The sequence below is a fragment of the Rousettus aegyptiacus genome, unplaced genomic scaffold (genome assembly GCF_014176215.1).
Source record: "Rousettus aegyptiacus isolate mRouAeg1 unplaced genomic scaffold, mRouAeg1.p scaffold_m13_p_6, whole genome shotgun sequence".
NCBI lineage: Eukaryota > Metazoa > Chordata > Mammalia > Chiroptera > Pteropodidae > Rousettus > Rousettus aegyptiacus.
In genome coordinates, this window is record NW_023416309.1 from 34,560,101 (window position 1) to 34,587,413 (window position 27,313).

General features: G+C 47.7%; 3 protein-coding genes across 8 annotated transcripts in view; all 3 read left to right on the forward strand.

The window, feature by feature from the left end:
* EXOC6 (exocyst complex component 6) overlaps positions 1-8,194 on the forward strand; it is a 168,404-nt gene extending 160,210 nt beyond the window's left edge. For 4 of the 5 annotated variants that reach the window (XM_036222110.1, XM_016151301.2, XM_036222109.1 and 1 more), the window contains exons 21-22: positions 5,726-5,838; positions 6,946-8,194. In XM_036222110.1, coding sequence (XP_036078003.1) covers positions 5,726-5,838; positions 6,946-7,078 — 246 coding nt within the window. In that variant the 3' untranslated portion in view covers positions 7,079-8,194. Of the gene's footprint in view, positions 1-5,725; positions 5,839-6,945 lie in introns of those variants that run through there. The other variant, XM_036222112.1, reaches the window with a different exon arrangement.
* Positions 8,195-8,309: 115 nt separating this feature from the next.
* LOC107514017 (cytochrome P450 26C1) lies at positions 8,310-17,800 on the forward strand. The gene is made up of 6 exons (XM_036222114.1): positions 8,310-10,012; positions 10,481-10,705; positions 11,195-11,470; positions 12,904-13,059; positions 15,105-15,434; positions 17,420-17,800. The coding sequence occupies exons 1-6, from the start codon at positions 9,809-9,811 to the stop codon at positions 17,798-17,800; spliced, it is 1,572 nt and encodes a 523-aa protein (XP_036078007.1). The 5' UTR covers positions 8,310-9,808.
* A 3,417-nt stretch (positions 17,801-21,217) lies between these two features.
* On the forward strand, positions 21,218-26,503 carry LOC107514019 (cytochrome P450 26A1). Of its 2 annotated transcripts, none has more exons than XM_016151306.2 (7): positions 21,218-22,485; positions 22,954-23,178; positions 23,420-23,710; positions 23,799-23,957; positions 24,468-24,602; positions 25,179-25,331; positions 25,573-26,503. In XM_016151306.2, exons 2-7 carry the CDS (start codon positions 22,972-22,974, stop codon positions 25,912-25,914), a joined length of 1,287 nt encoding a protein of 428 aa, XP_016006792.2. In that variant the 5' UTR covers positions 21,218-22,485; positions 22,954-22,971; the 3' UTR covers positions 25,915-26,503. The 2 variants fall into 2 exon arrangements, with proteins under 2 accessions (XP_016006792.2, XP_016006791.2); XM_016151305.2 differs by lacking the exon at positions 21,218-22,485 and adding an exon at positions 22,547-22,774 and having other exon boundaries at positions 25,573-26,104.
* The last annotated feature ends 810 nt before the right edge of the window (positions 26,504-27,313 follow it).

The following is a 27,313-nucleotide window of genomic DNA, read 5'->3' on the forward strand; positions in this document are numbered from 1 at the left end:
ATATCTGTGCTATTTTGGCCATGATAATGACCAGAAATTCAAGATAAAACAACTATGGATGTATATATATCTAATTATGTAAATTCTACTTTTTGCCTCTTTTTCCGCCAAATTGCAAACCCACCTAGTAGTTATCTAGGACTACTGCATAGCTTAACATCAACAATTCTTTAAGAACATTCTGCTGCTTGTACAGGTCTCTTGAGTCAAGTGACTTGAAGAGACCAATACCTTTTAAACAACCTCTGCCGCACAATGTGCTCAAAGCTCACCCCTGGTCCTTGAAGCTGGCAGAGAGCAGGTTTGGCAAATGGGACATTTGAAGAGGGTAGGCATGGGTTATAGGTCAGGTGTATCAGAGAGCCAAAAGGCAGCATGAGGGCAAAAAGTGAGGTGGGTGGAGACACAGTACTGCTTCTTTGTAGCTTTGCCCTAGCTCTTTACTGGCTGCTACTTAAAATTCTTTTCAGTGCTGCATATGGAGTTTCCAAATGTGGTGTTTTCAGAAAGCTGGAAAGAGAGTAAAACCAAATGTTTTAAAAATCATATGGAGCTCATCATTTGATTTCAACATCTATTTAAAAAAAAGGACTTGCGTTTTCCCCATTGTGGATAATTTATTAAGATCTATTTTTCTTGAATATCCAGTGCCTAATGATTCATATTTCTTCCTTAAAGCTGTATTATGGTTTAGGTTTTTTGTTGTTTAAATCTCAGAAGCGCTCTAGGAACCCTTGCTTTGGCTTTGTTTTTCAGAGGCAAAGGGAAACTGATCTCCTGGTTTACTTTTGGAATCTGCAAAGCAACTCTGAGGTCCCAGGTGGATTTGGTGTTTGGAAAAGAGACTTTGGGGGACTAAGGTTGACCCTGAGCCCCCAGGTCACTGTTCGCATTTACAAAAGCAAACCTGGTATCCCCAATTGCTTTTCTCTTGAGGTTGGCTTAACTTTATTTATCTTCTGTCTTGGGTCACTGCCCCTGAGGTGCTTCAAAAGCAAGACCCAAAAGACCCAAAACAAAGAAAGCTAAACCAGATTCAAGAAAAAAATGACCTGGCACTCTGGGTTCACTTTTACAAAGGCAAAAAGTCACTTTGAGTTCCATAGAATGGTTTTAAGTCGGCCTAGATTCATTGTGTCATTTGCACAAAGTGATCTCAACAGGTCTGAGACCCTCAAGTTTCTTGGGTTTCGATCTGGAGTGAGACTTGGGATGGGAAACTGTCAGCAAGCTAAATGTGATGACACAGACAAATTCTTCAGTGATTCTAAAGTGATTCAACTATTTTGAGCGTATAAATGGGACCACCCATGCAACCATTTCTTTCCTTAAGCCGAATCTTTTTGTTTGTTGAACACACACAGGGAACGCTAAGGAAGTGAAACTTAGAACTCACTTACAAATATTGGCATAAATCCACTGCGTGTTATCAGATTAGTTATGAAGAGTATTTTTGAATCCTTGATGAAAAAAAAAGTTAGGATACTAATTTTAGATAATCTTATAAATCATGATGAGATAGAACTGAGGCACATTATTTTGCTGTTCGTTTTTATATGATCCATACTTTGCTTGCTTCCCAAAAGGATTTAAGGTGGAAGTACTTCACTTGACTATTGGAACAACCCATTTATAGAACTTAATACCAATTTCATTATAATATACCTGACTTTATCTTTTAATAAGTAATTGTAAAATTGCTTTTGGATAATCTAGGGGAGATTTTTGTTTTTGTTCATATTTGACCTACATCTTTGAACTTCAGGTATGTGTTAACTAATAAATTCATCTGTTGAGACTATGTCTTGCTGTTTATTTACAAGACAGAGGTTTTGTGTGATTAACAACAAATATATTATTTATGTATTGCCACCTGAAGAAAACAAAACTTGAGACAGAAGTGAGGTTTCCATAATTTAGGTTTTAATAGTAAGGACGTAATGCATCCTGTGAAACTTGACTGAATGCGAGAGGCAGCCCCCAAGGCAGTGACTTTCTGTGGAGTGAAGCTGAGTGTCAGTTGTTGTACCTGTCATCACTCTAGTTTCCTCATCCCTTCCTGTCACACTCTGGCTCCAGAGCAGTCATATTCTTTTTCAACCATCCCAGAGACCAGAGATCATTGGTCAAAACAGGCATGAATAGCAGCCTATAGAAATGGGCTCAGTCCATAAATCTGGTCTGGCATAGTGTTAGGTAGGACTCAAAAATAACATCCTAGCTTTGTGTCACATCTTTCACTAAAATAAAACTGTACTATAAAAAGTGAAAAAGGACTGTGTAATTGTTATGGATAAGGGATACTGGTAGACCATTCAGAAATATTAGTGTTTCTTTCTTTAGGAAGAACATTGAACTCATTCAACATTAGACCCAGTGCTTTATTGTGAAGGAACCCGTCTGCTTTACCAATGCTCTAGGAAAAGCTAAGAAAGGTGGAGAAGAGTCATTTGACTGCATTCACAGTCCTAGTTTGCCTGCAGGCCAACACTGGCCTTTTTCAGAGAGCTGTCAGCATAAAACCAAAGTAGTCTATAGGGGTGCTCATGTTTTGTATTCATGAAGCCTAAGAAAAAAGCTCCCAAGTAAACTTGCAGTAGTGTTCTGGCTTCATCAAGCAGTCATTTTTTTCTTGAGTATCCACTGAGTAGTTGTGCTCTGTTGAACACACAAGTTTTCCTTCCTAGTTTTGTGAAGTTCGTTTCTACTTACTTGTAAAATGTAGTATTATGCATTTGAAAGATCTTTACACACATGGAAATAAGAAATCAGAATATAAGATCAGCATGCTTGTTGGCCCCACATTTCCTCTCTACCTATATCCATGTATTCTTTGGGGCATAGACACTGAAAAGTTACTCAAGTTTATAGCCACTGGATTCATGGGCTGAGAATAATGAGTAAGCATTCACTAGCTCCTACATAAAATAAATCAGTAGTTTCTGCCTTACTTAATATTGTATTGATAGCTTCCTAATGTGTTACTGTAGTTTAAATTACAGGGGTTTTGTGTGATTTCTTTTCTTTCTAATTGCTTGATGTCGACTTCACAATATTTGTTTCCTTGTTAATTTCCTTTCTACTTTCCTTACTTATAATGTAAACTTTTTTAGAATAGAGATTTTGTCTTGTTTAATACTGTATCTCTGGTGCTTAGTACAGAGGTTAGCTAGTTATAGGTGGGCAGTCAATATTTGTTGAATGAATAAGTGAATGTTATCTAGATCCTTGGCCCTTTAATCCACATTGCTAATGCATTCCTTAGCCATTAATGTGCAAATATATGCAGATTTCTACATATCTGTAAGTTAACTTTGTACAATATGTATTTCTATAAAATATTAATGTAAGTTTGAAAGCATGTAGATTAGATTTGTCTACATTTGGGCAGGTAATTTAAACTTTGTGATTCCTGTAATTTCTAGAGATAAGACATTTGTGTATGAGTGTCTGACAATATGTGAAAATTGCAAGCATAATGTTTTTTTTTTTTATCTAGGAAAGTGTTTTTGTGGTGTAAAAGAACCAGTTGGAGTTGGTGTAGGTTTTAAATTAATTAAGTGGGCTCCTCCTTTCGCACCCGGGGGTAGATCAGCACAAGAGAAAAACAGTCTTATTTTAAAGCTTCTTCCTCTTGCAAATCCCAAAGGTCATGTTGCCAATGCCTTTTGGAAAGAAAGGGAGATTACAGCTGGTATACAGTTTTTAAGTGTTACTTTCTGCTAACTGTGCTCTTGCTTACACACACTTGTGCAAACACATACATGACTTGAAAGAAGAGTCCTTCAAAATGAGGCTTTTGTTAACAAGTCTAACTCTAGAGTTTCATAATATTGTGGAATATTATGAAAATGAAGAAGACAGTAACATACTGTAAGTTCCTCATAGTCCCATCACACAAATAACAGCCATTCTTAACATTTTCTCAGATTTTCTTCCATTCTTTTTTAATGAGTTTTTATGTAATTTTTAGTAGCAACATTTATCATAAGTATCTTCCCAAGCTATTTAAAATTCCGTGTAGACATCAATTTCAATAGCTACATGGTATTTGTCTTACAGATATACCACACTGCTTAATCATTCTCTTAATTTTGAGATTTAGGCTATTTTTAGGTTTTTTTCTTTTTCTTGCATTTTTTGATAACAAAAGTAACATTTTGAGATTAATATCTTTGCTCATAAATTTTTGTTCACCTTTATTATTGTTTCCTGAAATTAGATTCCTAGAAGTATGATTACTGAGTCAGAGAATGGCCATTTTTATAGTTTTTAAACACATATTGCAAAATCACATTCCAGAGAAGTTACACCAATTTACATTTTTACCATCGGAGTGTTTGAAAGGAGCTTTTCCTCCTAGAGAAAGGAGACAAGAAGGTATTTGTTGTAAGTGTCAAAAATTACACAGAACTTTAAATAAGTTCCTTTTTCTTTTTTTAGATAGTATATTCTTTTAACATGTCACTGTAGTTTCTGTACCAGTGTATTAAATATTGGTATGGCCTAGACAGTTGTCTGAAAGAAAATAGAATTGCTTTTCATATTAGTAGTTTCATGATAGAATTTTTTCATATTAGTAGTTTCATGATAGAATTTTTCTCCTTTTACAAGAAATTCTCTATTAATAGCAGTATGTTGGATGGGAAAAGAGACAAGTCCATTACCTTCCTAACGAAGAGTTAGTTTCTTATAACCTTTCTTTAGGTTTTAATCACCCCAGAATTTTTTTCTCTCACACAGTGGGTTGGCTCACATATCCTATGAGTAAATGCAAATACTTGCTTCATTTGAAAGCAAAAGCAATATACTTTTTATGTATAAAGTGAGTTAAAACAAGAAAGAAAGGAATAATATAAAACTGAAGGAAGGTAGTAAGTAAAGCATTTAGCTTTCCGAAACAATTCAAATGGGGATAGGAAGTTGGTTTTAAATGGCTTAAAGGGGATTAAGGTTTTAAAGTTGGATAAGGAGTTTGGTGCTTTGGTTTAGGCATGGCATTGCTTTTAAAAGATTACTTCCATATTTGACAACAATTCTAACTGGAGATTATAAAGCAAATAGTCAGTTTTAAAACACTACGGAAAACAAGAGGGTTTCTTTTTTGTTGTTGTTTGTTTATACAAAATGATCGCTTAGAGTTAACATGCTGAGTCCTGAAGCCCTCATTTCATAATACTACGGAGGATCTATCACCAGGGAGAATCCAGCAGAGGTTGTTTAATGCACTTAATTGAGATTATCTGAGCTTTTGGTTTAAATTACTTTGGGAAAATCTGGGTGCAAATGGCTTCTTAGAAAGGTAAACATACTTAACCTCTAAGAGAAAAGGTTCAATTTAAGTTCTGTAAAATTCTTCAGTTAGTAGCACCAACCTTTATTAATTAAATTTCCGTATGATCTGCATAATGTATAAAGACTAAATCTCTACCTCAGTGCAAGTGTTAATATAATTATATTAAGAGTGTTTTCATTATTTTACAATGATTTGAAAATGCAATCAAGTATTTTATTAGAAAAGCAACCCCTGACAATTTTAGTAATTTCAAAAGTAAAAAGATAGTATAAAGTTATAAAATATAGTTAATGAAGTTTGATTAAGTTTATTATCTTTTGTCTAAAAAGCAGGTCATATTAAAATGGATCAAGAATGGCATATACTTTATGTATTAGCTGCAGGTAAATAGTCAAAAGTTGCTTTAACATTTTCCCCCATCTTCTTCAGCTCCTTGACTTGTTTATGGTTTGGGATTGGTCTACTTATCTAGCTGATTATGGACAGCCAGCTTCTAAGTACCTACGGGTGAATCCAAATACAGCCCTTACTCTTTTGGAGAAGTGAGTATATTCTGAAAACTTTTTTGTATAACACTTTAGCATTTTGTGATTCAATAATCATTGAAGAACTAGTGATTTTTCATCAAAAGAGAAATGTCTAAAGGGAGCTTAAAAGCTCAGTTAATTTCAATGACCAAAACATAAGCTTCTTTCTTGCCCTTCAGTATTGGTGTAGTTTCATGAGATTGCTGCTTATGTTGATATGAACAAAGCATTTTCCTGTTGTATACTTAGTAGCAGGCTTAATTGGTCTTAGAAATGGGTTTACTGGAGACAAGTGAGAAGTGGAACTATTTTTGAAAAAAATACTATAAACATAGGAAAGAAGATATTTTGTAAACTGTGGCTAGGAATTGGAATGTTTGCCACCAGTGAGTGCTATCAAAAATCATACCATTATGGACTTGGATTCTTTGTACATAGAGAAGTATGTACTTTGAAAAATACTATAGTAAAAACTGAAGTAATAGGACATTTACTGGTATATCTTGTAAAAATAACACAAGTCTAGGTGTTACTTTTCCTTCAGATTTTGAGGCAGATTTTCTTTTTATGTAATTATATTTCATTTTAAGTATCACTATTAAAATTTTCAATCTTCGAATTACAAGTGTACATCATTTTCCCACATTTCAAAATATCTGTGGTGTATTTGAGAAGAAAAAAGCAACCATTTAAAATAAATAAATTGATTTTACAATACTATGAAACACCACTGAGGCCAAAAAATTGCTGCTTTAAATTTTCTAATGTTATTTTTCCTTTCACTTTGTCTTGCTATGAATGTGATTTGCAGAGTTCATAGAGGGTATGTATTTTAGCATACTTTATGGAATGATACTAGAAAATAGTATAATATTAGAAAACATACTTTAGATTTACATACTAATGCAAAAACACCACTTCATATAGAATGTAAAGTAAAGCTGCTAATTTTTTTATGTGGTTGCTATTTCCATAATTTTTTAAGTAACTATTTCCTTTGAAATACATTTTTCAAAGGGTTAGTATGCTATAATTCAGAGCATGCCAAGACATTTTACTTGTGATGCCGTAGCTGTTGATTTCGTTTTACTAAGTAAGCTCTTCATTCACATATATTTCTAGGATGAAAGATACTAGCAAAAAGAACAACATATTTGCTCAGTTCAGGAAGAATGATCGCGACAAACAGAAGTTGATAGAGACAGTCATGAAACAGCTGAGAAGTTTGGTGAATGGTATGTCCCATCACACATAGGCTTCACATCGCTTGCACTCAGTGACATCAAATTTATGACTCAACATTGATTTCTAACAGACTCTGGTTATAACAGTAATTTGTTTATAAAATTAAAAAATACAATAGAGAAGAGAAACTGATGAGAGCTTAAGCAAGAATATCATTTGTATGAATTTTTAAATAATACTATTTTATATATGGAAAATGTGATATTAACTTTTCACTTTTAAAAATATATAAAATCAAGTCAAAAATTGTATATGAAACTGATTGTAAATATGTTAGAAAAACTTATGCCTCTCTATATAAGTATTTTATTTAATTCAGACTTGAATTTTTTTTTTTTTCCATCAGTATCTGGTTTTGGAATGCAATCATGTCTGATATGGAAGTATTTTACTGTCATTTTCTCATTTTTAGCTTTTACTTTCACTTTAATGTGGTTTAAGTAGACAAAAATTTTGTAATTCTGCTGATTCTGAGGGGGAAATAGACAAAGGTCAAAATTTTTAAAAGGTTTCTAAACTCAAACTTGATTTAACTCAGTAAGAATGTAAATTACTGTTCTCCTTGGGTGGTTCCACTTAATCGTTCTGAATATGAAGACAAGGTGTTTGGATTATCTAAAGATTTAATATTATTTCTTTTCAATAGGGTTATATTTCTATCTACATTGTTTGTAGCTGAACCCATTCTAGAATGTATTTGGTTTGGTTTGGTTCAAGTTAAAAGAGAAGACAGAAACTAAGTGGGGCTAACCACTTCAGGTGCAGCTTGTGTGAGGGTAGATAAATTCCTACACACACAAGTTAACACAGGGGTCAGGTTACTTTCTCCAAATAGCAGACCTCAGTACCATATCCTCACTGTGTGTGGAAACAAGCCAAACTAAATGAACTCTGGAAAACCTAAAATGAATGTACATTTTCCTTCATGTAGACTACTGTGGTCCAAATGGTAACTTCCATCTGATCCTTACTTTCTCTTCATTGTATTTATGCTGAATATTCCTTTTGCATTTTCCAGATTCATGCCTGTTAGAAAATTATCCTTGACTTTGTAAAATAAGTGTAAAGAATTATATGTACATTTCTTGATTTGTGATGAAATATTAAAAAGGTTGAGCAAGTAGTTGAAAATGAGTTGCTGTTGTATCTATTCAAAGTTTCCTGATTTAAAACTACTTCCTTCAGAAAGGGTATTATTCTGTAGTTATTGGAATGGGGGTTGTCAGCAACACAAAGGAAATAGTCTCTTGACCACCTTTTATCCTAAGGTATTTCACACTTTAAAAACTATTACATGGAAAACATGGTAATTCTTGGACGTTCCAAGAGGAGCGGTGAACAGTTAGCTCTCTTTGAAGAACCAAACGTGACTGCCTCTCTCGTGCCTTTCCCAGCCCGCCAGGGCACATGGGACGTAGTTGTTAACACGCCCCCCCCCCCCACAACTCCCTCTCCCCACCCATCTACCTCCCACCCCGCGCGCTTTCACCAGACTTCCCAGATTCGAAGAGACACTGCCTTTGGCTGGGATGGTCTTTACTCTTCTCAATAATACAAGAACCCTGCACTTTAACTCCCCATCCCTCTGGTTGCACTGTAGGAACAGTGACTGCGCGAGTCCTGGAGAATTTGGAGCCCTTAGAGGCGACGCAAAAAGCCCGACAAGCAACCTTGTAGACGAATGAATTCGGGCCTTGAGACCCGAAATGTGCCCGGGGATATCTGCTCCTCGTGGGCTTTGGGCAGCGATGACACTACCATTTTGAAGGATTCCTGAAGTGGTAAATCAGAGACCGAGAAGGGGTGGGAGATGTCGGAGCACCTCGACCCTGGCTATCCTTGTAGGCTCTTGCGATGATGCGGAGGCAGGCATGAAGACCGAAATTTCCCCGAAAAAGACACAAATGGAAGAAACCCCATCCCTTAGCCGTGGAGCGCTGGGAGGGTAAGGGATATCTAGAAACTCCCGGCTGGGGACCCCAGAGATAATGCGCTCGTTAGCTTGGTGGTGCTCTCGGTTTACCCAACGCGGAGCTCCTGCATTGAACTGGGAAGTTCTGGTGAGAACCCGCAGGCCCCGCCCTGGGGTCAGCTTGGAGAGCAGCCAGTAACACCGGGCGGCTGCCACGCCCTGCCCTAACCCCTTGGTGAATGCACGGCACTGCTGCCCACCGCCTCCAGTCATTAGTCTGTGGGGCGCTTTAAATATGCATGGTGGCGTCTGGTGTGAATTCGGAATTAGTCCGCAGGGAGGGAGCCAGTATCTATATAAATGTGTCTGTGATGGGCAGAGAAGGGTTAACAGACTGGAGGAGAGAAAGAGGAGTGGGGTGGGGGTCTACAGCCCCTGTGATTGCAGCCCAGGTTGGCAACACCGGTGAGTTGCTCCTCTTTGCCCGCCTTCGCTGCTTCAATCAAAGGAGTGCTGGCCTCAGGAGGAGGTGGGAGGTGCCCGCGAATGTTGGGCGGCGTGAGCGGTCCCGAGGCCACCAGCACCCCCGCTAGGGAATACAGTGAGCGCCGGCCTCGAGTCAGGCACGTTCCCTAAGGGTGCGTGGTTACTACCGCCTTCCACTGCCTGCTTTAAGAGCAAAGTCCTTCTCTGAAGTTATAACTCTCAATTTTGGCCCCCAAGCCCGAGGACCATTCCGGACAGAACAGGTGAGCACGGCGCTCTGCTCGCCCCCGAGCTTTTGCTCTGCTTGCGCGCTCGGAGCGGCCTGGCCCCCGCAGACTCACTATGTTCCCCTGCGGGCTGAGCTGCCTGTCGGTGCTGGGGGCGGCGGGCACCGCTCTTCTGTGCGCTGGTCTGCTGCTCAGCCTGGCCCAGCACCTCTGGACCCTCCGCTGGAAGCTAAGCCGAGACCGAGCCTCCGCCCTGCCTCTGCCCAAGGGCTCCATGGGCTGGCCCTTCTTCGGGGAAACGCTGCATTGGTTAGTTCAGGTGAGGAGTCCATCGTTCTCGCATCCCAATATGCCCCCTTCTTCCCTGGTTCCCACTGGACCCTCCCCTCTCTCAATGCTCCCAGGATTCGTAGCCAGTCTTCCGCTGTCACCGGAGTTCTCCCCAGTGTGATTTAAACACGTCCCAGCACAAAGTGGGGGTGAACATAGGGGTTCCAGTAAGGAGTCTGAGGAGCATGTCACCCTGTATCCTGCAAGCATAGAACCTGGAGGCAGGGGTGCGTCTCAGCCATGAGCCCTTGGGCGCTCACATCCCCATCCTGAGCCCCAGTTTCTTTACCTCACCAATGGAAACAGAGGCATCTACATTACCATAGGGTAGTCGCGAGGTTCATTCAAGACTTTTGTGGAGTAATGCGCCAGCCTGGAGCGAAGAGTGGTTATCCAGGCGCAGTTGGGTGGCCAGATCCCCACGGCCCCAGCTCGCTTCGCTGCTCCTTGCTCGCAGGGCTCCCGCTTCCACAGCTCCCGCCGGGAGCGCTACGGAACAGTGTTCAAGACGCACCTGCTGGGCAGGCCGGTGATCCGCGTGAGCGGCGCGGAGAACGTGCGTACAATCCTGCTGGGCGAGCACCGCCTTGTGCGCAGCCAGTGGCCGCAGAGCGCTCACATCCTACTGGGCTCTCACACACTGCTCAGTGCGGTTGGCGAGCCACACCGGCAGCGGCGCAAGGTGAGCCAAAACCAGAGAAGGGGCTGTCGGGACGTCAGACCCGCGGTTTGCGGGCACCTGCTGTGAGTCAGGCCAGAGCTAGGTGTTAGGGTTATGCTGTGAACCTTACCAGGACGCCTTGGCTAAGGAGCAGGTGGCCTTGGACCAGTCCCTTACTTTCTCCGGCTTCGGTTTATACAGCCAGGACTGGGACTTCAATGTCTTTTCATCTCTGATCGTTTGTAACTCTGGTACCAGAAACGCTGAAAACTTGGAGAGGGATTAGCGATGACTTCTTGGAGGAGGAGGCAGCTAGAACCTGGCTGGATGGGAGGGGCTATGTACATCAGAGAAGAACTAGAGGGAATGTCTAGTGCAAAAGCCAACACATTTAGGTCCTGGCCACTTAGAAGAGGAGGCAGAGCCCAAAATTGACCTTCTGGCTCCTCTGGAATCGCCAAACGAGCAGAGGAGGCTTGATCGCGGGCTGACCCCTCACGCTCTCCACAGATCCTGGCTCAAGTGTTTAGCCGCACGGCGCTGGAACGTTATGTGCCTCGCCTTCAGGGGGCGCTGCGGCAAGAGGTGCGCTCTTGGTGCACCGCCCGCGGGCCTGTTGCGGTCTACGAGGCAGCCAAAGCCCTCACCTTCCGCATGGCCGCGCGCATCCTACTAGGGCTACGGCTGGACGAGGCGCAGTGCGCGGAGCTGGCCCGGACTTTCCAGCAGTTCGTGGAGAATCTCTTCTCGCTGCCCCTAGACGTGCCCTTCAGCGGCCTGCGCAAGGTACTGCTGACCTAGCCCCAGACCTAACGCTTGGGGCTCCCCAGCGTGAGCAGGTCTCTCAGACCAAGACGAGGCTCCCTCGGGGAGCCCCACGAGTCACGTCTGCTGGGGGAGAGAGGCACGGCCCCGGGAGGGGAGGCAGCGTAGTGTAGCGTTGAGCGCGGGGGGCCGGCCTCTGGCCTCACTCGCTGTGCGACCGGAGGCGGGCCACACATCCTTTCTGGGCCGCGTCTGATGCGACATGCCCTGGCCCCAGCAGCCGCGGGCCTCCAGACTTTGGGTCTCGGTGGCAGGCATTCGGTCAGTCTGTCCAACTCCTCCCTAGAGGAGCATCTCCTGGCCCGGCCTCTAACGCTCCTTTGGAAGCCCCCTTTGGAAGCCCGGATGGCTGCAGAACAGATGAGAGCATTAGGGCTGCAGACACGCCTCCGGCTCGGGCTGGCGCCAGCCCGTGTTAAAAAGGTGTGGGTGCTGGCTCCCCGCTGCCCCTGCCCCCTGGCCCCCTAGTTTCCGGACTAGAGAATCACAGCCTCTTCAGACTGCAGAGTGATGGGCGGGGCCCAGAGAGCAGCTAGGAAGCCCCTTTCTTCCTTTCCTTTCCACCTGAGCTGGGGCTTCTCACTGTGCCGATGCACCGGTTTTCAGTTACCTGAATAAAAATAATATTTATAAAGGAGCATTATATGAGCTGATCACCTTGGATATGTTTCCTGATTTAATCATCTCAGCCTGCAAAGTAGTATTCTCATTTTGTTAATGAAGAAATTGAAGCTCAGAGAGGTTCAATGACTTACCCAAGATCATGCAGCTAGTAGGGGCAGGATTTCAACCCCCCCCCCCCCCCATCTCTTCTGGCTGTGAAAGCTCAATTGCTCAAATGCTTTTGCTGTGCTTACTTGATCCCTGAACTGTGGAGGGGCATCCTGGCCCTCTTGCCTACCCCTTTACAGAGGTTAATGCTTGAAACATCCAAATGTGTCCTCTAAGCCAGAACTTTTCTGGGTACCTCAAGGTGTCTTGTTCTCTGTACTGGTGCTCACTGTTCCTGCTTGAGCCCAGTACAGGGGAAGGGCCATGGGCTGACTCTACCCCTATGACTTTGTGCCTGGCATAGGCACTGATAGCTGTGTGACTCTGGGCAATCCCTTGACCCCTCTGAGCCTTAGCATCCTCCCCAAAAGATGACTGCAACTGTTTGCCTGCCTCAAAGGGGGCTCGTGATAATCAGGAGAGAATGGAGTGTAGAAAGAGTGAACAAATTCCTGAGCATTTATTGAGCCCCTACTATATATAAGGCATGGAGCTAAGCTGAGAAACTTAACATCAGGAATTCAGCAGAGCCAGAGTAGCCCTGGGAAGATTTGGGGGGTAGGTACCCAGGCCTGGCCTGCTCAGGCTTCCTGCCCCACCTCCCCTCTCTCCACATGCATCAGGGCATTCGGGCTCGCAACCAACTGCATCGGCACCTGGAGGAGGCCATTGCAGAGAAGCTTCATGAAGACAAGGCTGGAGAGCCAAGTGATGCCCTGGCCATGATTATCCACAGCACTAGAGAGCTGGGCCATGAGCTCTCAGTGCAGGAGCTGAAGGTAGGTGGCAGGAGCTTTCTCTTTCTCCCCTCTTGCATTCCTAGCAGGTCTCTACACACATACTACATCCTAGGGTCACTGTCCTATTTGTCCCCTCTTTAAGCAACAGGCATTCCTGAGGGTGAGGGGAAAGAGGAGACCTGGATTCTAGTCAAAGCTCAGCCACACTGACTAGCTCTGTGGCCTTGGGCCAGCTGCCATCCTTCTCAGTAGGAACGTTAAAGGCACAGATCCTTGACCCTTCCTAATAGGTTCTGGGCACAAACAGTACTACTTCTCCTCCCTATCTCTGTCTCTTCATACCTTTGCTTCTGCTGTCCCCCTGCCTATGAGGCCCTTTTCACTTCTTTTCTCTAAAAACCCTAAAGACTCAGAGTCAAACTCCACATCCTCCTGGAAGCTCCCCTTTTCCTCCCAGAAACCAGTACTTTCTTCCCATGAGGCACCTTGGCACCTGGCACCTCTACGCATCTGGCCACTGCCAAATCTTCCCAAGAATTGAAACCCCTCCCCCTTTACATAAAGGGCATGTACAGTGGAGGTGGAAGTAAGCTTTGGAATGGAGGAAGCTTTGGAATGGCCCAGGACTTGCTCGAGAACCCAAAAAAGAGTGGAGAGGTTGTGGGGCCGAAGAAAGTCAGAAATGGGAACACCTCAGACCTCTTTTTTATTTTTCAATTAGAGTTGATATTCAATACAATTCTATATTAGCTTTAGGTGTACAGCACAGTGGTCAGACATCCACACAACCCACAAAAATGATCCCCCTGATTAGTCCAGCACCCCTCAGCCCTTCTAAAAGCAAACTCCCATCCTTTCTCTGGGCCTTAGTTTCCCCTTTCCATCAGCCTCTGAAGGTGGGCTAATAACCTCTACTCTGATTCTTGGGTGGTTGTAAAGTCTTAGAAAGTCAAGGGGGTTAGAAGTAGATGAGCAATGGGTTCAGGAGTTTTGGGGGAGCCCGTGGGTAGGAACAGTTCTGGGTGGTGAAGCGAAGTGGTATGGAACAGAGTGGATGGTCCTTAGGTCTTGAAAGGGCTAGGGAGGGTGGTCCCAGGCTCTCAGGAAAAGACCTGCTGCCTAGGACTCTTCAGTTCTGGTCTGGCATTCAGGGCAGGCCAGGCAGGGTAGGCCTAGGGAAGATGTTAGGGCATTAAGGTCTCTGTCCTGGCTCCCCATCTAGTTCAGAGCAGGCAGTTGACCTTGGATCAGGTCATTCATTATGCTGGGACTGGGGACCTAGATGTGATCAAAATACAGCCTCTGCCTTTGAGGTGCAGGAGGGAAGGAGTACGTCTTCATCCTGTGATCACACAAATCAGTGTATAAACACCAACCGAATGCTGCCAAGAAGGAAGACAGGGGGCTTGGGAGAGCAGAGGCAGGCAATGGGGCCTAGGGCCTGGAGGATGAATCCTAGGCCCCTCCTCTGTCCTTCTAGGAAAAGGTTTAGTCACTCACAGGGACCACTCCACTAAATGGGAGGAAGAAGCCGTGATGCCTGCTTTGGTGTGAGGCTGGGGGTGCTGCTGCAGGTGCCTTCCTCAGTCCCACTGCAGTCGTGGTCAGGATGCCCAGCTGGGGTTACAGACACTACCAGGAGGTTAAGAGCACTGGGCTCTGAGCTGGACTGCTAGGGCTAATAGCTATTGGGACCTTGAGCACCTTTTGGAGTCTCGTTTCCCACCCTGTCAAAGGAGAGCAATAATAATGCTTCACAGGGCTGGGGTAAGAATCCAATGAGTTCCTACACTTAAAGTACTAAGAATAGCATAAAGAGTAAGCTTCTAGTATTATCTCTGGGAACTTTGCTCAGGCAAATCGCTAGATCCTAGTTTTTGCCCATTGTTGAAAGTGGCATTCCCAAATGGCGGACTTGGGATTCAATCTGCTCCAGGGCATGCTCACGTAGTCATCACAGTAGCACATCTTGCCTCTCTGGCCTATGCACAGCGGTCAGTTTGGGCCCTTTGCATATCAGTCCTGGGGCCAGGAGGCCAGGGCGCCGCTGACGGAGACTCAGCGCCGCCGGGGCTATCTTGCAGGAGTCAGCTGTGGAGCTCCTCTTCGCCGCCTTCTTCACCACCGCCAGTGCCAGCACGTCCCTCGTCCTGCTGCTGCTGCAGCACCCTGCGGCCATCAGCAAAATCCAGCAGGAGCTGGCAGAGCAGGGGCTCGGGCACGCGTGCAGCTGCGGGCCCGGGGCTGTGGGGGGCGGTGCGGGACCCTGGTCAGACTGCAGCTGCCAGCCCGACCTCAACCTCGCGGCGCTGGGCCGTTTGCGCTACGTCGACTGTGTGATCAAGGAGGTGCTGCGCCTCCTGCCGCCCGTGTCCGGCGGCTACCGCACGGCGCTGCGTACCTTCGAGCTCGATGTAAGTGCGCCGCGCCCACTTTACCCCCGCCCCACGCCGGCCTCCTGCGTCCGCCGCTCCTCCCCCCATGCCGGCCCTCCGTTGCTGTGCCAGGGCCGGCAAAGGGTGGGGGGATTAAAACGGCGGGTCTCCTCTTACATTCTCAGAGCCTCCACTTTCCTACCTGTAAAATGGGCTGAGCCCTGTTTCATTTCCCCAGAAACACGTTTGAAGGGCGTAAAGCCTGGCTGGCTAATCAACAAGGTTAGGGACCCCATATACTCTGCTCTTGGCAGCGGTGCGGGTTGGTCTACCCAATTAGAGATGAGTTTTAAAATAAAAACATACTTTTCTACGCGCGGCAACCACCCCTTAGCCAGTGAGTCAGGGTGGAAAACAAAGCGAGCTCCCCACACACTGTCCTGTATCCCAGCCCTCTGACTCCCTCACAAGATCAAGGAACCAATCTGTCATTGGCTAAGGCCCGATTTCAGAAAAAGGGACAGTGAAAATATGAGTTGTAATCTTATGGTCTGATCAGGCTGGTTTGGACAGGGCAAGGAGGTTATGGTGTAGACCTAGCTCCATCTCCATAAGACCTTGGGCAATTCCCGCCTCACTTTGGGCTTCTATTTTCCCTCCGGAAGAAATCTCTCTTGGGCCCTACCAGCTCTGACACTCCAGGTGGGGACGGAGCTATTCATCACAGAGGCAACATCTGGTAGTGGAGCTCTAGTGTAGTCAAGCTGATGGTGTTTGCCTCAGCTGCTGCGCCTGCAGCCCCTCTCCCTCCAGCCCAGTCGCCGAGAGGCCCTAGGCAGAGCCCGCACCTCTTCCCTTTAAACAGGGAAAGCTCCGTGGTGTGTTGCACACCAGGGTTCCAGGGCAGCATGGGGACTGGGGTTCTGCCCCAGAGGACCTCATCGTAAAGAGAAAGGGGCCTAGGGAGGGCAGCTTCATTCAAACTGTTGTGTGAGGAAGAGTGATCTCTAGCGCTGAATAACACTAAAACATTTGGGGGGTTGGCATTTGCGCTGGAGCAGAAAAAGCTTAGGATGGGAACTGCCTCCACAAAGGTGGGTGGATTAGTGAGGTGTTTAGAAATGTTTTGGATGCTGCAGCTTGGAATTCAGACTTCATTCTGCAGGCACCTGGTGCTCTACAAGACCTTAGGGAAACTGAGAGGAGCATGGATGTACTAGGGTGAGCAGAGGGCAAGGGTTTTAGCTATCCTCCAGTTTGCAGATGGGAAAACTGAAGCCCAGAGAGGAGAGAAAGAGAGCTCCTGGGTGTGATCGATTCATAGCTTTTTCCACCTGTCAAGAGCCTCTGAATAGGTTCCCTGGAGCCTGTTAGATAGTCAGGGGGTTAGAAGGGATCTCAAAAAGTGAAATAGTTGTAAGTAGGAAGTGGGTGGAAGGAACATGAAAGCTGCCTTCCAACATTCAAAGGATTCCTCAGTTTAATTCTCATGTGCACCTTCTTAAAGTGTAGCTACCAAACCTGAACATTATTATTGTACAGCTAATGGATGGGGAGGACAGAGAGGCACTCCTCAGTTCAGTGTAAAGTAGAGCTTTATAATAGAGCTGATCAGAGAGGAAGAGGGGTCCCTGTCATTTGTGTTGTTCCCGCCCAGGCAGCTGGTAGGTGCAGCACTAAAATTTAGGTCTCACCATCTAATCTTAGAAACAATAGATCGCATTTATAGACCACCAATATATATGCCAGACCCGTTATTCTATCTTCAACAACAAAATGGGCATTTTTCTTCTTCTACAATTAAGAAACGGAGGCTCAGAGAGTGTGAGTATCTAGCCCAAGGTCACACAGCTCTCTGCAAAAGGAGCTGAGATTGGAACCCAGCTCTGTCTCCTAGTTTCCGGGTTACACGCACGTTCCTGCCTGCTTTTGGAGGCCTGTTGGATGCACCTGGGGTGGAGGGTCGGTTCAGGTCCGATTTCCAGGAGCCTCGTGGTCAGGTGGGTCTCCTCACTTCCCCGCAGGGCTACCAGATCCCAAAGGGCTGGAGCGTGATGTATAGCATCCGGGACACGCACGAGACGGCCGCGGTGTACAGCAGCCCGCCCGAGGGCTTCGACCCTGAGCGCTTCGGCTCAGTTGGCGAGGAGGATGCACAGGGGGCCTTCGGCCGCTTCCATTACATCCCGTTCGGCGGTGGTGCGCGCAGTTGTCTTGGTCAGCAGCTGGCGCAGGCTGTGCTGCAGCTGCTCGCGGTGGAGCTGGTGCGCACGGCGCGCTGGGAGCTGGCCACGCCTGCCTTCCCCGCCATGCAGACAGTGCCCATCGTGCATCCGGTGGACGGGCTGAGGCTCTTTTTCCACCCGCTTGCACCTTCGGCAGCGCGAGATGGACCACGCCTCTGACCCGCAGCGCTGCGGGACATGACTTGGCCAGTGGCATTGGTACACTCGCAGTGCCACCTATATGTGGTTCCTCAGTGCCAGGTTAGGCGCTTGTTCATTCGTTCAACGAACGGGAACCCAATAAGTCTTTGTGCCGGACTCAGGGAGAAGGACTGCGAGCCTCTGTCACGGCACAGTAGAAGCGCCCTGGCTGGTGAGAAGGTGCCTCCTTGTGCGCTCGGCGGCTTAAGGAGAGAAAGGTCGTAGGCGAAGCCCCTTAAGGCCTTCCCAGGAGCCCGAAGCAGGGATAGAAGGAACGGATCTACCTTTGGAGCTACGCAGCCTCGCCTTTCCACGCCAAACCTGGGAGGGTGCGTGGATCGTGGGACCGAGGGGAGGATTGCGCCTCGCGAACTGTGTCAGAGACCCAGAGTATACGGCCAATCTGCAACCCTTGCGAAGAAGCGGGGCGGCCCAGAGCGCATCCCTTGCCTGGCTTTGGGCCATAGAAAGACATGCTGAGAAGGCGCCCAACGGAAGGCCTTCTGGCAGCTGGCCTCTGCTTCGAGCGCCGTGGCCACTCTGCCGGTCTCGGCGGAAACTCAGAACTGAAACTCTTCCAGGGCTCTAAGCGGCTCAGCATCGCCGGATTCTGCTGGCGAGTTCTTAAAAGAAAAATTCCTTCAAGAACTTGCTTAATCTTCCCATTTGTAAAGGCGAGAATAGGCACACCAAGATTTTTCTAAGGCTGGATTATTTTCATGGGAGGTTGAGACATAATCAGAGAGGTTTAAGATATTAGTTTTGGTAAAACAGGAAGGCCAAGAAATAAAGTTTCCTGGCAGCAGTTGAGCAAGGAGGCTAGGGCTTGGCTGATCAGCTGCTCCCTGATGGAAAGGCATGGGAACACCCAGGAAAGACCCCCAGAAGGACCTACCCCAGCATATACCCAAAGAGGGTCTGGGAGCTGGCGCAGCCTGTGATCCAGGCTGCAAAGACTTCTCTCCTGGGCATAGAATAGCCCCGGGAACAGGGCTGCAAATTATCTGTGATAGCTGGCTGCAGGGACCTTCTGGGTCACTATCTCCACCTCCTCTATTACAGAGGAGAAACTGAGGCCAAAGATGCTCCTGAGGAGCCAGCAATGGGCTCCTGGACTGCTAGGCCAGTGCTTTCCTCCACTCTATCACTTATGTCCCTTCTCCCAACCTCTGGGCCTGTGGCCACCATGTAATGGACTTAGCCCTTTCTTCTTTCATAGTGATCCCTAGTTTGGCTTAAGGACTCTCTGGACCATTTCAACACAGAGGTCCTTACCTGTGTTTAAATCAAAGCCAAGATCCTCCAGTGTCTTCATTCTCAACAGCCTCAACCTGCCACCCATCTTCAGACAGGCCAGGGCAGCTGGATGCGATGGGTGAGCCAGGAAAGTTGCCGCCCAGGCCCCAGCTGACCCCTTAGTGAACCAGAAGGAAGCTGGTGCCCTCCTGACCTTATGTTTAAGGTGGATCCCGGGGCCAGAAGGAAAGGGGAAAGCAGCAGGCACAGTCAGGAGTGATAGCTCAAGAGCGCAGCGCGCCCTTCCGAGCCGGCTGACACCGCCATAACCCCATCTGGGGCAATTCATCACCCACTGCTGACCACAGACCCGGCGCCAGGCCATGGGCTCAGCAGGCTCCAGAGCCTGCAAAGGTTGCAGGACTGGGGCCTGCCCTCAGGGCGTTCTGAGGCTGCAGAGCCAACAGCCAGCCCTGAGAAGCTCCGCCAAGGTGAGGTAGCAGGAGGACCGGATTTGTGGGTTGATTTTGATTTGGGGGAGAGAAGAGAAATATGGGGATGGTGCTCTCAGGAGCCCTACCAGTGTAGTTGGTTCCGGGAGACCTGGTTTACCTGCTCTGAAGTCTGTACTAACTATAAGCCCCTGTAGGGGGCAGCTCCAATTTTATTCTACTTCTCCATTAATCCATCATTTTCAGTAATATCACTCAATACCTGAGCTCCTGTGTTAGTAGCTCCAGATCCTCTGAGGAAGGTGGACAGTAAAAAAAAGTAGCAAACAAAAGAGCCAGAATATAGCAGATGTAATAAGTGCTGACCATAAAATCAAGCATGCCTGTAATGCTGCATGCCTAGAGGGCTAAACACCAGGGTGGGCAAGGAAGATGTATCTCAGGAGGAGATATTTGACTCTGGAAGGAACTAGCCAGCAATTACCTGGGTGAGGGGCGCCCCAAGCAGGGGAAACAGCAGGTATAGAACCCTGAGACAGGACTGAATGCTCAAGAGATGGAAAGAAGGGGTTGAAGGGAGAAAAGGGGAGAATGAGTGGGTGCTTTAGCTGCCTTAGCTCACCTGACTCCTCCCCCAACAAAAAACTGCTCCCCCCCCACCCCCACCCTTAGCCACAGGGACAGACAGGGAGACTGCTTTGTAAACAACTCGGCAACATTTTGTTTTCCAGTGGACCACTTCCCCCCTACACCCCTCCCCCCGCGCCGCCCCCCGGGTCATTCAAGAAAGCTTGGCAGCGTTTCTAAAGTTCTTATTGGGCTGGTAATTTATTGACCCCTTCCCCCCATCAAGATGTTCTTTAATGATCTCCACTCTCTCATTTGATCCTTTCCTGTTGGACGGCCCCGCCAGACATCCCTGCAGGTCTCGATGGGCAGATAGATTAAAACATTTTTCCCCCGTGGCAATTTTCAGCCCGCAGGGCCCGCTCATCTTGTGACCCGGCGCGCGCTGAACTTGGCGAGGTGGCCCAGCAGAGTTCACTCGGATGTCACGGTCCGGCCTGCATGGGTCACAGGCGGGTCAGGCCAGAGGATTGGGACTGGGCCCCAGGTCACGCCCCCGCTCGCTAGCTTTGCTCACCGGCTGGAGGCACTGTCCAGAAAGGGGCGGGCCCGGGATTTCTGAGAATTACCTCTAGCGCGTCTGGCTCCAGTTCCTGCCGGAGCCTAGAAGTTGGCTGGCTCTTTTTATGGTCGCCAGATCGTTAGAAGAAATGACAGTGGGAGAGACCCTTTCCTAGAGCCTCTGAAACGCTAAGTAGGTTATGGGAAACGCTGACTCTCCCAAACACGCCCTGCGGCGACGCGGGCTTGGAGCATTGCGGGGTCTGTGTGGTCCCTAGGACTTCGCAGATACTTCCCAATTCCACCGGCTTTGAGGACCACTGTGGAAGGGACATGTATTTAACAGCTCTCAAGATCAAAGAGTTTCCCATCTCCAGGGCGTGCAGCAGGCTTCTGCGAGAGCCGGTGTTCAATTTTAAACAAACGTACACTGTTCTGTTTCGTTTTCGGTGCGGCTGGTGCGCTGCGCGCTCAAACCGAGGGAACGTGTGGCCCTGCCTGGTCTGAGGCGGTACGGCTCCTACAGGTGGGAAGCCGGGATCGCCCGTGCGCTCCCCGCAATGTCCACGCTCCAGGCATTGGCTACTATAGCAGCCCACTGTAGTTGGGCAAAAGCCAGCAGACCCGCTTCCCAGTACGGATTTCAACACTTACATTAGCTGCCCGCAGAAGCCTGGGTTTAGGACCGATCGCCCCTCTCACCTGGGTGTCTTTACGCGGGGTGGAAGCTGGGAGAGCGGAGGACGGCTCCAGTGCCATGAGTCCAGGTCACTCTGGCAACGTAGCCTAGCCTACCTGGAGCTGGGAAGAGTATTTGCAACCCAAACCCCTTTGGAAACGCAACTACCCCCGAGGTGTAGGTAGGTCGGGAATGATCGCCTCCAAATTAAGGAAGAGGAAACTGGCGCGAGGATGTGTAGTGACTTGCCCAAGGTGAGGTAAGTAGAGATGGAGCAGGACTGGGAGCCGAGACCCTCAGGCTTTTCTTCTCTCTCGGTCTCCTTATCCTGCAGGGTAAGGACCTCTACTCCTCTGCCCAGCTAGAGCTGCACGCCCCGGGGGCTTGGAATCTGACCGTCTGTGGCCAGATCGTAGAGCGCTGGTTGTGGAGCCACCGAGGAATTGCCCGTACCGTCTCGCACTAGGGCGTCAGGGTTGGGGCTGATTTGTGCAGGTTTGCATCTGGAGCCCCGAGGGACCTGGAGGCTATCTTGTACCCTTAAATATGACCTTCGAAGAATTCGCGAGTGCTGGTACCCTGAGGGGGTTGGGGAACTGGAATCCATGATCCTCTGGTCATGCCTGACTCCCCGAAGCTCTCGCTAGGGTTCAGTCCCCCGGCTCTTCTGCCGGATCATCGGAAGAGTCGGGAGGCCTGTGTTTTACTCTGCGTTCTGGGCCTCAGTTTCCCACCTGTAGAACAAGGCAGCTGGACGATCCCTGAACGCACTTCCCTTTGCTTCCCCAGCAGGTGGAAGGGAGCCCACACGGCGCCTGTAAATGAAAAACCAGGGGAGGTGGCTCTGGGCTGGGATCGTCTGTCGGAGGCGCGAGAGGGATTCCAAAGAGACCGCCAGGAAGCCCAGGGCTTGGCGTTCTCGCTCCCCCGAGCTCGGGTTGGCCCCTGCTGCCATCTCGGAGCTCCGCACACCTTGGATGGGTGAGGCAGGCTGCTTCTAGCTTCGCACCCCAGGAGGCGCGCTCTGAGGGAAGCCGCCACCGTGCCGCCTCTGCCTTGGCGCGGAACAAACGGTTAAAGATTTTGGGCAGCGCCTCGCGGGGGGAGGAGCCAGGGGCCCAATCCGCAATTAAAGATGAACTTTGGGTGAACTAATTTGTCTGACCAAGGTAAAGGGGGCAGCAACCTGGGCCGCCTATAAAGCGGACGCGCGGCGGGGTTCGGAGCTCTGGCGGCGGCAGCAGGTGGCGCGGGAGGTCGCCGCGCGCCATGGGGCTCCTGGCGCTGTTGGCCAGTGCGCTCTGCACTTTCGTGCTACCGCTGCTGCTCTTCCTGGCCGCTATCAAGCTCTGGGACCTGTACTGCGTGAGCAGCCGCGACCGTAGCTGCGCTCTCCCTTTGCCCCCCGGGACTATGGGCTTCCCCTTCTTTGGGGAGACATTGCAGATGGTGCTACAGGTAAGGGAGCTTGGAGTGGGACAGTACGATTCTCCCTACTCGGCTCCGGGCTTCCACTGAAGCCGGGGTAGGCGCCCCCGCGAAGGAGGTGACTACGGCTAGGATCAGGGGTAACCCGAGGCGCGGCGCTCCCCGGCGCCCCCTCACGCCCGCCTCTCTCCTCCGTTTTCCTCTCGCAGCGAAGGAAGTTCCTGCAGATGAAGCGCAGGAAATACGGCTTCATCTACAAGACGCATCTGTTCGGGAGGCCCACGGTGCGGGTAATGGGCGCCGACAACGTGCGGCGAATCCTGCTCGGGGAACACCGGCTGGTCTCGGTCCACTGGCCAGCGTCGGTGCGCACCATCCTGGGCTCTGGCTGCCTTTCCAACCTGCATGACTCCTCGCACAAGCAGCGCAAGAAGGTGAGAGCAGAGGCGGAGGCGCCTGTATCTCAAGGGGAACCCCATTCACCGGAGGGGTTGAGGCAGAGAGATGCTGGGTAAGCGCTAGTTTCGGGAGACCTCAGCTAGGACCCTCCCCATCCCAGCTTAGCTTTCCCAGCAGGCAAGAGCCTTGGGTCTGGTGGGATTGGGGTATCTGGAAGGGGACTGCAGAAGGCGAGAAGGGCCTGGTTTTTAACATTCTTTCTTCCTCGGGGTTCAGGTGATTATGCGGGCCTTCAGCCGCGAGGCGCTCCAGTGCTATGTACCAGTGATCGCTGAAGAAATAAGCAATTGTTTGGAGCAGTGGCTGAGCTGCGGCGAGCGCGGCCTCCTGGTCTACCCCCAGGTGAAGCGCCTCATGTTCCGCATCGCCATGCGCATCCTGCTGGGCTGCGAGCCCCGGCTTGCGAGCGGCGGGGACGCGGAGCAGCAACTGGTGGAGGCCTTCGAGGAAATGACCCGCAATCTCTTCTCGTTGCCCATTGATGTGCCCTTCAGCGGGTTGTACAGGGTAAGGGCGGCATGCAGAGTGCGGAGCTAGGGGCCGAGGGGCGCGGGTGCCGGGCTTCTGCTAACCGCGGTGCGCTCTCCGCGCTCAGGGCATGAAGGCGCGGAACCTCATCCACGCGCGCATCGAAGAGAACATTCGCGCCAAAATCTGCGGGCTGCGGGCGGCGGAGGCGGGCGGGGGCTACAAAGATGCTCTGCAGCTATTGATCGAGCACTCGTGGGAGAGGGGAGAGAGACTGGACATGCAGGTGAGTGACAGCTTCAAGAGGGGGCACTGCGGAGTTCGGTTTCCTGGCTTTCCAAGGGTGGTTTCTGGAGTCCCCAAGAAGCTGGCCCGAGTCCCTTCTTCTCAGAGGGGGCAGTCTGCACAGGGCCCAGGGATGGGACCCCAAAGGTTGAGACACCGGATCCAGAGAGCTCTGCAAGAAGCTGCAGCGGAACAGGAAGAGTCCCCTAACCCTTCCAGATTTTAAAGGGAAAGTTGGAATTTGCAAAATGTAAATAAAGAATCTGGGGCGATTTTAATACAATTAAGGCTTTAATTCAAGAGTTCCCGGTGGAGCGAGATTTTACTGTCCTTCCTGCTTCAGCTGAACTAATGGGACTTTGCATTTGGTTTAAAAATGTTGCTTTCCTTGACTGTCAGCAAAACTTAGCCCTTCTTGTCTCCCCTCCAGAACCCTCAACTGGGTTCTGAGTAATCCCTCTGTAAAATTGCACGCAGACTTGTAAGAAAGTTCATCTTATTCCATTTTCAGGCACTAAAGCAATCTTCCACTGAACTCCTCTTTGGAGGACACGAAACCACAGCCAGTGCAGCCACATCTCTGATCACTTACTTAGGGCTCTACCCACATGTTCTCCAGAAAGTACGCGAGGAGCTGAAAAGTAAGGTAGGAGACTTTGGGGGTTCCCTATTAGCTTAAATTCTTCTGCTCCCTAGCTGACTTCTCAATAGATAAATGTGCTGTCTTTGCTGAGTATTTTAAAGTGTAGGGTCAAGGGATGGGTGGACCCGTGGGGGAAAGAGAATTCGTTTTATGAATAAAAAGAGAGGACTCTTGAGCTGTGATCCCTCTGGGTAGGGTTCGACCTAGTATTCCTACCCTTTCTAAACCTGTTGCAGAACCTTGGAAATTTTCAGCTAGGTTTCATTTTCTTGGATTTGTGTGTTCAAGGGCATGAATAGGGGACATCTAGGTGGGTGGCAGAGGGGGGTGGTGACAGGAGTAGGGGAGAAGCTTGGTGGTTCTAACTGGTGGGCAGCATTCTCTTGGAATTGTAAATAGATGATGGAGATGGGCCAAGGGTTGGAGGCAAAAGGCCACTAGTTACCCACTGTTTCCCCCCACACTCTTCCATCCTGGGGCCCTTTGGGTCTGTCGCCACTTAAGCCGTATTTACATCTGCCTGGCTGATTTTATTGGAGCACAAAATAACCATTCACCTCTGTATGACTGTTTTGATAGGGTTTACTTTGCAAGAGCAATCAAGACAACAAGCTGGACATGGAAATTTTGGAACAGCTTAAATACATTGGGTGTGTTATTAAAGAGACCCTTCGACTGAATCCCCCAGTTCCTGGAGGGTTTCGGGTTGCCCTTAAGACTTTTGAATTAAATGTAAGTTAAAAGTTCTGCCCCCACCTCGTGTTGTGGTTTTGAATCTCCCTTTGCTTCTCTATGCGTTGGCTTAAATTCCTTAATGTTTTTGATAAGTGTCCTGCCCCATGAATATACATGTCTATCTCTCTCTCCCACCCTTTCATTAACTGAATCCCTCCAAAGATATCAGTGATAGCTTTCTGTTTTCGAAAGTTAGATTCCATTTTGTCAGCCCTTAGGACTTCATAATCTTTTGCAGGGATACCAGATTCCCAAGGGCTGGAATGTTATCTACAGTATCTGTGATACTCACGATGTGGCAGACATCTTCACCAACAAGGAGGAATTTAATCCTGACCGATTTATGCTGCCGCACCCCGAGGATGCATCCAGGTTTAGCTTCATTCCATTTGGAGGAGGCCTTAGGAGCTGTGTAGGGAAAGAGTTTGCAAAAATTCTTCTCAAAATATTTACAGTGGAGCTGGCCAGGCATTGTGACTGGCGGCTTCTAAATGGACCTCCTACAATGAAAACCAGTCCCACCGTGTACCCTGTGGATGATCTCCCAGCAAGGTTCACTCATTTCCAAGGGGAAATCTGATTGCGCAAATGCCTAGACCTTGGACTAATTGGAAATGTACATACGAGTTTTTACATAGTGTCATGTTGATTTTATTATATTTAATTCTAAATGTATATTATATTTATGTGTCTCTACTACAGCCCCACAGTCTTTAAATATTAAAATAATGAACTTTGTATAGTTTCCAAATAAAGTAAAATTTGAAGGTGCTTGTCTTGCATTTAAGATTCCTGTGGGGGAAAACTCACCGCTTGAATATTTGTACTTAGTATATTTCACTAAATTTTTAAATGCCTACATACATGGCTGTACTCATCATCTGTGCAGATGTACTTTCTGTGAGGAAGACACTTTAGTTGTTTTTTTTTTTCTCAACAGTTATTAGAGAATATATATTATATGTGAATGTGCTGTTAGTCCAAAGGTAGCTTTGTAAATTTTTCTATGGTAACCTAGATTCCCTATTTGGAAAATCTATCAAAGTTAATTTTAGATTTTAAGGGGTTTGCTTTACTTTAGGGAAAGATGACTTCTAAAAAAGTAACACGTTGAGAACTATCATATTCTAAGGCCTTCAGCCATAAACTCATCACTTTTAATAAACATAGCCCATGTTGTGGCACGCCACCACAACTGTTTTCTGAAGTCAAGGTTTTAGATAAGACAAAGCCAGTCGCTCCAGACAGGGTCAGTTATTGACTAAAACTGAAACCCCCAAATCATTGGCTTGCTTCCTTTACTCAGAAGTTGCAATGAAAACAGGTTTGGGACAGGCAAGTCTCTGGTTTAGATAAGTGAGTCCAGGTTTTCTTTATTGAAAATAAGGCCAGGAGGAGTAGAGTTAGCAAACTGACAGATAAAGTTTTTATCTATGCTAGGCAATAGGGTGTGAGCCTGACATGACTGATAAAATGGCCCAGTCATGACCCTGTGAACCTTGGCTAACCTCCGTGAAAGCGTAGTTTTGTCACATTTCTGACCCTGGCATAGCCGTGTTCTGAGCTGAAGGCCAGACTCAGTCCAGAAAGGTTAGCCTCAGTGACTTGCTTACGCAAGCACATTTTCGGTTTTGAAATGGCACAATATGCTTACTGAACCTCTGATGGCTTGTAGGTTTTGGACTTTAAAATTTTCATTACAATTTTAGAATTTGGCAATACTGCAGAAACTGGGTGGTCTAAATAGGTGTTTGAAAAGGGTCTTGTCTACAATTAGAGTTTACGTGTTCTACCTGGCTTTAGTTTTTTAGGTAGAACTTAGATACTGCTTATTGTTGGAATCCTTTGATTTTTAAGGGGTGTTTAGATAACAACTTATAACGCCTACAATAATCTTACAATGCCTTTTTTAAAAACGAGAAATTATAGCTTAATTAATTTCAGCCCAAGCTTTAGTGTACTGTGGAGTACAGAGATGA